Source organism: Acipenser ruthenus, unplaced genomic scaffold (genome assembly GCF_902713425.1).
Source record: "Acipenser ruthenus unplaced genomic scaffold, fAciRut3.2 maternal haplotype, whole genome shotgun sequence".
Classification (NCBI taxonomy): Eukaryota; Metazoa; Chordata; class Actinopteri; order Acipenseriformes; family Acipenseridae; genus Acipenser; species Acipenser ruthenus.
Genome location: NW_026707967.1, coordinates 7,501 through 17,200, shown reverse-complemented (window position 1 = coordinate 17,200; position 9,700 = coordinate 7,501). Strand labels below are relative to the sequence as shown.

Genomic DNA, 9,700 nt, shown 5'->3' with positions numbered 1-9,700 from the left:
CTCCTCCTCTCCTCCCCCTCTCTTCTTCCTCCTCTCCTCTCGTCTCCTCTCCTCTCCTCTCTTCTCCTCTCCTCGTGTGTTTTTTTTTGCTTCAGTCATTTCAAAGCGTTTCTGGCTTCTGTCGCTCCTCCAGTAAATGGAGTTCTTATCAATTTTAAAGATATTTTAAACGCTGCCTTTGCCCTGGATTTGAGAAGCTCTGAGAAGCTCTCCTGGAGAATCCAAACATGCCAGACAAGCAAAGGGTCTGTCTGTCTGTCTGTCTGTCTGTCTGTCTGTCTGTCTGTCTGTCTGTCTGTCTGTCTCTGTCTGTCTGTCTGTCTGTCTGTGTGTCTGTCTGTCTGTCTGTCTGTCTGTCTGTCTGTCTGTCTGTCTCTGTCTGTCTGTCTGTCTGTCTGTGTGTCTGTCTGTCTGTCTGTCTGTCTGTCTGTCTGTCTGTCTGTCTGTCTGTCTGTGTCTGTCTGTCTGTCTGTCTGTCTGTCTCTGTCTGTCTGTCTGTCTGTCTGTCTGTCTGTCTGTCTGCAGCTTTAATGAAACTAAACTCTTTTCAGAATGTAGTAAACTAACACAGACCCCAAGAAGGGATTATATTGTAGCGTCAAACTGAACAGGATTGTGGGGCTCTGTCTGTCTGTCTGTCTGTCTGTCTGTCTGTCTGTCTGCAGCTTTAATGAAACTAAACTCTTTTCAGAATGTAGTAAACTAACACAGACCCCAAGAAGAAGGGATTATATTGTAGCGTCAAACTGAACAGGATTGTGGAGCTCTGTCTGTCTGTCTGTCTGTCTGTCTGCCTGAATTTATTAACTTGTTTTTTAAAATATATATATATATATATATATTATAATTAGGATCATGGAAACCATCCAATCAGAAATCAACTGGTATCTGATAATCTTACAAGAGTGGAGGAGGAGGAGGAGGAGCCTGGCAACTATCAACCAATCAGCAGTCATCTCAGTGAAGCCACACCCACAGTGGAAAATGCTGCAAAATCCCACTTGAGGTAATTTGAGTACATTTTAATTAAAAATAGTATTTTGAGTTATTTTAATTTAAGAAATAATAATAATAATAATAATAATAATAATAATAATAATAATAATAATAACTCATCCATACACAGTGAATCGGTCCAGCCCTGGCTAGGACTACAGCTCCCAGCATTCCTCTGCACCCGTGGGATGCTGGGAGCTGTAGTTCTTTAACTCTGTTGTCTCTGTTTTCATGGTTTCAGCTCCTGCAGCGAACCTGTGAGTTTCAGCCCCAAATTCAGTCCCATTAATTTAATGGATGACATTTTCAGCACAGACACTGATTGGTCCAAATTCATGGATGAGAGAATGAACTCCACGCCCCTTCAGAGCCCCAGCCAACCGGAGCCAGAGGGCGGGGCTAACGTTGGCCTGTGGCGCTCCCACCCCGTCGGTCAACCAGAAGAGGCCAGCGAGAGCCAAGAGGACCAATCGGATCACGCGGATGAAAACAGCAGCCAATCGGAGCTCAGCGAAAAACTCGACAGCCCGTCGGAGCTTTGGGAACGTGCCAGCCCCCAATCAGAGCGCAAGGAAGGCGGGACGCTCAGCCAGTCCGATTTGGAGGAAGACAAAGGGGGCGTGGCTAATCTCCTTCAATTCGTGGGCGGGTCTGAGGGTTCCGAAGGCAGCCAATCGGATTTAGAGGCTGGAGACGATGCGGACCAATCGCAGACAGACGGAGAGGAAGGTGTCGACCAATCGGTGGAGGAGCTGGAAGTGGAGGACCAACCGGATGGCTCTAAATGCGAGCTCCCGCCCCTTGACTTGTCTTTTATGGCGGTAAGAGAGGGATTGTGGGTAATGTAGTCTTTCGGCTAAACACTGAAAGAAAAGAAAAAATGACTTTTGCCAGCAGCTTTTTAAAATGATTTAAGCTATTTTAATTTTTAATAAGAGGCGAGAGAATGGATTTTAAAGATGGTCAGCGCTCCTTTAAAGGGAGGGGTCAGTGATCATGTTAATAAAGCTAATAAGAGGTGAGAGAATGGATTTTAAAGATGGTCAGCGCTCCTTTAAAGGGAGGGGCCGGTGATCATGTTAATAAAGCTAATAAGAGGCGAGAGAATGGATTTTAAAGATGGTCAGCGCTCCTTTAAAGGGAGGGGCCGGTGATCATGTTAATAAAGCTAATAAGAGGTGAGAGAATGGATTTTAAAGATGGTCAGCGCTCCTTTAAAGGGAGGGGCTGGTGATCATGTTAATAAAGCTAATAAGAGATGAGAGAATGGATTTTAAAGATGGTCAGCGCTCCTTTAAAGGGAGGGGCCGGTGATCATGTTAATAAAGCTAATAAGAGGTGAGAGAATGGATTTTAAAGATGGTCAGCGCTCCTTTAAAGGGAGGGGCCGGTGATCATGTTAATAAAGCTAATAAGAGGTGAGAGAATGGATTTTAAAGATGGTCAGCGCTCCTGTAAAGGGAGGGGCCGGTGATCATGTTAATAAAGCTAATAAGAGGTGAGAGAATGGATTTTAAAGATGGTCAGCGCTCCTTTAAAGGGAGGGGCCGGTGATCATGTTAATAAAGCTAATAAGAGGTGAGAGAATGGATTTTAAAGATGGTCAGCGCTCCTTTAAAGGGAGGGGCCGGTGACCATGTTAATAAAGCTAATAAGAGGTGAGGTTTGATTTAGGACTGATTTATTTCCTAATTTCCCTGTTTTCTCTGGGATAGGGGTCGGAGATTTTGGACAGCTCTGTCTATCGGAATCGCGCCAGACTGAATCGGAAAAGAGGTCACCGCGCTCCGGCTTTGCTGCCTCGACATTCCCGGGATACGAACACGTCGGGAGACGCTGGGAATTCCTGGATGTTCAGAGATTCCACTGGTAAGAATTCCAGGAAACTCGCTCAGGACCTTCTTGAGCTCACAAGTTATTGAGAGGATCAGAATCTGGGGGAGTGTGGAGTCTGTCTGTCTGTCTGTCTGTCTGTCTGTCTGTCTGTCTGTCTGTCTGTCTGCAGCTTTAATGAAACTAAACTCTTTTCAGAATGTAGTAAACTAACACAGACCCCAAGAAGAAGGGATTATATTGTAGCGTCAAACTGAACAGGATTGTGGGGCTCTGTCTGTCTGTCTGTCTGTCTGTCTGTCTGTCTCTCTTACATTTTTACACACATCTAGAGAAGATCTTGTCTGATTTGTGACTTCTCACTCCTCTCTCCTCTCCTCTCCTCTCTCCTCTCTCTCTCTCTCCTCTCTCCTCTCTCCTCTCTCTCTCCCCCTCTCCTCTCCTCTCTCCTCTCCCCCTCTCCTCTCTCTCTCTTCCCTCTCCTCTCCCCCTCTCCTCTCCTCTCCTCTCTCTCCTCTCCTCTCTCTCCTCTCTCTCCTCTCTCCTCTCTCCTCTCTCTCTCGTCCTCTCCCCCTCTCCTCTCCTCTCTCCTCTCTCTCCTCTCTCTCTCTCTCTCTCTCTCTCTCTCTCTCTCTCTCAGACCCTGTGCATGTCGGTCTCTCGGAGTTGAAGTGTGCTCGCTTGGACCCCAGTGCTCCCAGTGCTCCCAGTGCAGGCAGAGTGCAGGTGCTGCCTGTGTGCGACCCCGCAGCGCTCCAGGTACGAGGGATAGATCTTATTTATTTTGTTATTTCAGTTTGTTTTTATTATAATTGTCAGTGTTCCTATTTTGACTTTTTATTTGTAATATTTATATTATAATTGACATTGTAGATTTTTCTTGTTATTATAATTATTTTTTGTATTATTATTATTAGTAATAAAAGAAAAAAATACAAAAGAAAAAATAATAATTATAATATTTGTCGAAGGCCGGCTTATTATAATAATAATAATTATATTATTATTATTATTATTATTATTATTATCGTTGTTATTGCTATTTTTTATGAATTTTTTATTTTTATTTTCATTGTCTATTATTAATATTGCCTGTACAACAGTCTTAAATAACTCTGGAATGCTCCGGAATGCTCTGGCATGCTCCGGAATGTTCCGGAATGCTCTGGCGTGCTCCGGAATGCTCTGGCATGCTCTGGAATGCTCCGGAATGCTCTGGCATGTTCCGGAATGCTCTGGCATGCTCCGGAATGTTCCGGAATGCTCTGGCATGCTCCAGGGTTGACCCGCCCCCTCCCGTCTCGTTTGTTCTCAGGCTCAGCTCCGCTCTCGTGTCAGGTCTGCCGACGCCGTCGAGGGGGAGGAGCCTGCGGAATCCTGCGGTCGCCATGGAGACCGGGAGGGGGAGGAGTCGGTGGCGGAGCTTTCGAAGGCCGACTTAAGCAAGAGATCGAAATTCATGAAACTACCGACATTCAACAACTCATTATTAAAGAGAGTGCTGCCTGGGAGAGGAGAGAAAACTGAGAGAGGAGAGAAGACAGAGAGAGGAGAGAAGACTGAGAGAGGAGAGAAAACAGAGAGAGGAGAGAAGACTGAGAGAGGAGAGAAGACTGAGAGAGGAGAGAAGACTGAGAGAGGAGAGAAGACTGAGAGAGGAGAGAAAACAGAGAGAGGAGAGAAGACTGAGAGAGGAGAGAAGACTGAGAGAGGAGAGAAGACTGAGAGAGGAGAGAAGACTGAGAGAGGAGAGAAGACTGAGAGAGGAGAGAAGACTGAGAGAGGAGAGAAGACTGAGAGAGGAGAGAAGACTGAGAGAGGAGAGAAAACAGAGAGAGGAGAGAAAGGGTGAGAAAATAGAGAGGAGAGAGGAGAGGAAACAGAGAGAGGAGAGAAGACTGAGAGAGGAGAGAAGACTGAGAGAGGAGAGAAGACTGAGAGAGGAGAGAAGACTGAGAGAGGAGAGAAGACTGAGAGAGGAGAGAAGACTGAGAGAGGAGAGAAGACTGAGAGAGGAGAGAAGACTGAGAGAGGAGAGAAAACAGAGAGAGGAGAGAAGACTGAGAGAGGAGAGAAGACTGAGAGAGGAGAGAAGACTGAGAGAGGAGAGAAGACTGAGAGAGGAGAGAAGACTGAGAGAGGAGAGAAAACAGAGAGAGGAGAGAAGACTGAGAGAGGAGAGAAGACTGAGAGAGGAGAGAAGACTGAGAGAGGAGAGAAGACTGAGAGAGGAGAGAAGACTGAGAGAGGAGAGAAAACAGAGAGAGGAGAGAAGACTGAGAGAGGAGAGAAGACTGAGAGAGGAGAGAAGACTGAGAGAGGAGAGAAAACAGAGAGAGGAGAGAAGACTGAGAGAGGAGAGAAGACTGAGAGAGGAGAGAAGACTGAGAGAGGAGAGAAGACTGAGAGAGGAGAGAAGACTGAGAGAGGAGAGAAGACTGAGAGAGGAGAGAAGACTGAGAGAGGAGAGAAGACTGAGAGAGGAGAGAAAACAGAGAGAGGAGAGAAAGGGTGAGAAAATAGAGAGGAGAGAGGAGAGGAAACAGAGAGAGGAGAGAAGACTGAGAGAGGAGAGAAGACTGAGAGAGGAGAGAAGACTGAGAGAGGAGAGAAGACTGAGAGAGGAGAGAAGACTGAGAGAGGAGAGAAAACAGAGAGAGGAGAGAAAACAGAGAGAGGAGAGAAAACTGAGAGAGGAGAGAAAGGGTGAGAAAACAGAGAGAGGAGAGAAAGGGTGAGAAAATAGAGAGGAGAGAGGAGAGGAAACAGAGAGGAGAGAAAACAGAGAGAGGAGAGAAAGGGTGAGAAAACAGAGAGGAGAGAGGAGAGGAAACAGAGAGAGGAGAGGAAACAGAGAGGAGAGAAAACAGAGAGAGGAGAGAAGACTGAGAGAGGAGAGAAAACAGAGAGAGGAGAGAAGACTGAGAGAGGAGAGAAAGGGTGAGAAAATAGAGGAGAGAGGAGAGGAAACAGAGAGGAGAGAAAGGGTGAGAAAACAGAGAGGAGAGAGGAGAGGAAACAGAGAGAGGAGAGGAAACAGAGAGGAGAGAAAACAGAGAGGAGAGAAAACAGAGAGGAGAGAAAACAGAGGGAGAGAGGAGAGGAAACAGAGAGAGGAGAGAAAACAGAGAGAGGAGAGAGGGTGAGAAAAGAGAGAGGAGAGGAAACAGAGAGGAGAGGAAACAGAGAGAGGAGAAAGGGTGAGAAAACAGAGAGGAGAGAGGAGAGGAAACAGAGAGAGGAGAGGAAACAGAGAGGAGAGAAAACAGAGAGGAGAGAAAACAGGGAGAGAGGAGAGGAAACAGAGAGAGGAGAGAAAACAGAGAGAGGAGAGAGGGTGAGAAAAGAGAGAGGAGAGGAAACAGAGAGGAGAGGAAACAGAGAGAGGAGAAAGGGTGAGAAAACAGAGAGGAGAGAGGAGAGGAAACAGAGAGGAGAGAGGAGAGGAAACAGAGAGAGGAGAGAAAACAGAGAGGAGAGGAAACAGAGAGAGGAGAAAGGGTGAGAAAACAGAGAGGAGAGAGGAGAGGAAACAGAGAGAGGAGAGAAAACAGAGAGGAGAGAAAGGGTGAGAAAACAGAGAGGAGAGGAAACAGAGAGAGGAGAGAAAGGGTGAGAAAACAGAGAGGAGAGAGGAGAGGAAACAGAGAGGAGAGAGGAGAGGAAACAGAGAGAGGAGAGAAAGGGTGAGAAAACAGAGAGGAGAGAGGAGAGGAAACAGAGGAGAGAGGAGAGGAAACAGAGAGAGGAGAGAAAACAGAGAGGAGAGAAAGGGTGAGAAAACAGAGAGGAGAGGAAACAGAGAGGAGAGGAAACAGAGAGAGGAGAAAGGGTGAGAAAACAGAGAGGAGAGAGGAGAGGAAACAGAGAGGAGAGAGGAGAGGAAACAGAGAGAGGAGAGAAAACAGAGAGGAGAGGAAACAGAGAGAGGAGAAAGGGTGAGAAAACAGAGAGGAGAGAGGAGAGGAAACAGAGAGAGGAGAGAAAACAGAGAGGAGAGAAAGGGTGAGAAAACAGAGAGGAGAGGAAACAGAGAGAGGAGAGAAAGGGTGAGAAAACAGAGAGGAGAGAGGAGAGAAAACAGAGAGGAGAGAAAGGGTGAGAAAATAGAGAGGAGAGGAAACAGAGAGGAGAGGAAACAGAGAGAGGAGAGAAAGGGTGAGAAAACAGAGAGGAGAGAGGAGAGGAAACAGAGAGAGGAGAGAAAACAGAGAGGAGAGAAAGGGTGAGAAAATAGAGAGGAGAGAGGAGAGGAGAGAAGACTGAGAGAGGAGAGAAAACAGAGAGAGGAGAGAAAGGGTGAGGAAACAGAGAGGAGAGGAGAGGAAACAGAGAGGAGAGAAAACAGAGGAGAGAAAGGGTGAGAAAATAGAGAGGAGAGAGGAGAGAAGACTGAGAGAGGAGAGAAAACAGAGAGAGGAGAGAAAGGGTGAGGAAACAGAGAGGAGAGGAGAGGAAACAGAGAGGAGAGGAAACAGAGAGGAGAGAAAACAGAGAGGAGAGGAAACAGAGAGAGGAGAGAAAGGGTGAGGAAACAGAGAGGAGAGAGGAGAGGAAACAGAGAGAGGAGAGAAAGGGTGAGAAAACAGAGAGGAGAGAGGAGAGGAGAGGAAACAGAGGAGAGGAAACAGAGAGGAGAGAGGAGAGGAAACAGAGAGAGGAGAGGAGACAGAGAGGAGAGGAGACAGAGAGGAGAGGAGACAGAGGAGTGAAAGGGTGAGAAAACAGGAGAGGAGAGAAAACAGGAGAGGAGAGGGTGAGAGAACAGAGAGGAGAGAAAACAGGAGGAGAAAACAGGGTGAAAGAACAGAGGAGAGGGTGACAGAACAGAGAGGAGAGAAAACAGAGGAGAGGAGGAGTCTGTCTGTGTCTGTGTATCTCTGTCTGTCTCTCACTCAGGCCTCCTTTTATTCAATGCAATCCTGTTTTTTTTTCTCGTAGGTCTGAGAGCTCTGGGACAAACTGGCTGCAAGCTCTGAAATTCAAGAAAAAAACCCCGAAATGAGAGAGACAGAGAGAGAGACAGAGAGAGAGAGAGACAGAGAGAGAGAGACTGAGAGAGACTCTGTGTGACCCCCCCTCCAATCCAAGTGGAAGAGACTCCCTGTGACCAAGACATCCTGTCACAAAACTAGAGAGGGGAGGGAGGCGGGACGTTATACAGGACTGGGAATGAGACTCCCGCTGCACAGGAGTGTGATCCAGTCCTGGTTTCACTGGGAGTTTAATAATAAGACACACCTGAGCTTGTTAGCTAGACACACTGGGGCTGATCAAGCTGGTAGTAAAACCTGGACTGGGTGACGCTGCTGTGCAACAGGAGTCTGATCCCATTGTGTGTATATGAGTGTTTGTTGTAGGGAAATATTCTAGTAATAATAATAATAATAATATATATATATATGTGACGTTGTTACTATTCTGATTATTAAAATTACCACACCCATGTTAATCACTGTTTCTGTAATTGCTAAAGACAGCTCTGATTGTGAATAAAACTATTTTGGAAAAATTGAACCTTGCAGTCGAACCCGCGTTTATTAACATCGTCCTAAACCTGAAGGTTCCGAAAATGTTCTTAAACAAGAATTATTCTGCGGAGTCCTGTTTGTATTTGTGCAGTGAACTCCCCGGATAATATTACTGAGGCTCGCTGATCCAGGAGGTTCAAATCCCGGCTGAGCCTCTGACTCCCTTTGTGTGTGTGACCCTGAGCAAGTCACTGAACCTCCTTGTGCTCCGTCCTTCAGGATGAGACGTCAAACAAACGAGCTCCTATTGGAAGTGACTCTGCAGCAGCCACTGACTCCCTGTGTGTGTGTGTGTGACCCTGAGCAAGTCACTGAACCTCCTTGTGCTCCATCCTTCAGGATGAGACGTCAAACAAACGAGCTCCTATTGGAAGTGACTCTGCATAAAATCCAATGAAAGCTGCTGAATAATGTTCCCTTGTTAACATATTGAATTCCACCCCCTCTATATAGAATGAACTCCCTCAGCTTCATAGAGTCCAATGAAAGCTGCTGAATAATGTTCCCTTGTTAACATATTGAATTCCACCCCCTCTATATAGAATGAACTCCCTCAGCTTCATAGAGTCCAATGAAAGCTGCTGAATAATGTTCCCTTGTTAACATATTGAATTCCACCCCCTCTATATAGAATGAACTCCCTCAGCTTCATAGAGTCCAATGAAAGCTGCTGAATAATGTTCCCTTGTTAACATATTGAATTCCACCCCCTCTATATAGAATGAATTCCCTGTGCTTTACCAGACCTCCCTGTGCTTTACAATGCTAACACAGACTGGGTCTGCAGAAATACAGTACTGTGATCCTTTAAAAAGTACATCCATTGATCAGATGGTCTCCTTTCTTCCTATTTTATCCACACACACACAAAAAAGACAGTAACGCTCATGTTTGTAGAGTTTAATCGCTCGGGTCCTCCACCTTAGGAAACTGGCACCATTTTGGATCCCCGTAGAGCAGTCCAGTTTGCTGTCAGCCTCAGAATTCCTTTGTCAGCTTATATATTATTTTATTTTAATTTAGTCGTTGCCAATTATTTTTATGCTCAGCTCACCGCTGCCACCCCCTCGCTGACTCGGGAGGGTGAAGATGAACCCACGCTGTCCTCCGAAGCGTGTGCCGTCAGCCGCCCGCTTCTTTACACTCTGCAGACTCACCGTGCAGCCGCCTCAGAGCTACAGCGTCGGAGGACAACGCAGCTCCTGGACAGCTTACAGGCAAGCCCGCAGGCGCCCGGCCAAACCACAGGGGGCGCTGGTGAGCCGAGGACACCCTGGCCAACCGAACCCTCCCTCCCCCCTGGGCGACGCTCGGCCAATTGAGCGCCGCCCCCTGGGAGC

The 9,700-nt window shown here is 46.8% G+C and overlaps 1 protein-coding gene and 1 long non-coding RNA gene across 3 annotated transcripts; both read left to right on the top strand.

Moving 5' to 3' along the window:
• Positions 1-851: 851 nt before the first annotated feature.
• LOC131728569 (pre-mRNA-splicing factor CWC22 homolog) lies at positions 852-4,821 on the top strand (the record flags this gene model as incomplete). Of its 2 annotated transcripts, none has more annotated exon segments than XM_059019585.1 (5): positions 852-1,006; positions 1,307-1,817; positions 2,712-2,865; positions 3,470-3,588; positions 4,145-4,821. In XM_059019585.1, coding segments are annotated over 5 exon segments (1,476 nt in total), but the record flags the coding sequence as incomplete, so codon positions are not given.
• Positions 4,822-5,543: 722 nt separating this feature from the next.
• On the top strand, positions 5,544-8,346 carry LOC131728571 (uncharacterized). Its single transcript, XR_009322733.1, has 2 exons — positions 5,544-5,769; positions 7,771-8,346. It is a non-coding gene; the product is annotated as an uncharacterized LOC131728571 (long non-coding RNA).
• The last annotated feature ends 1,354 nt before the right edge of the window (positions 8,347-9,700 follow it).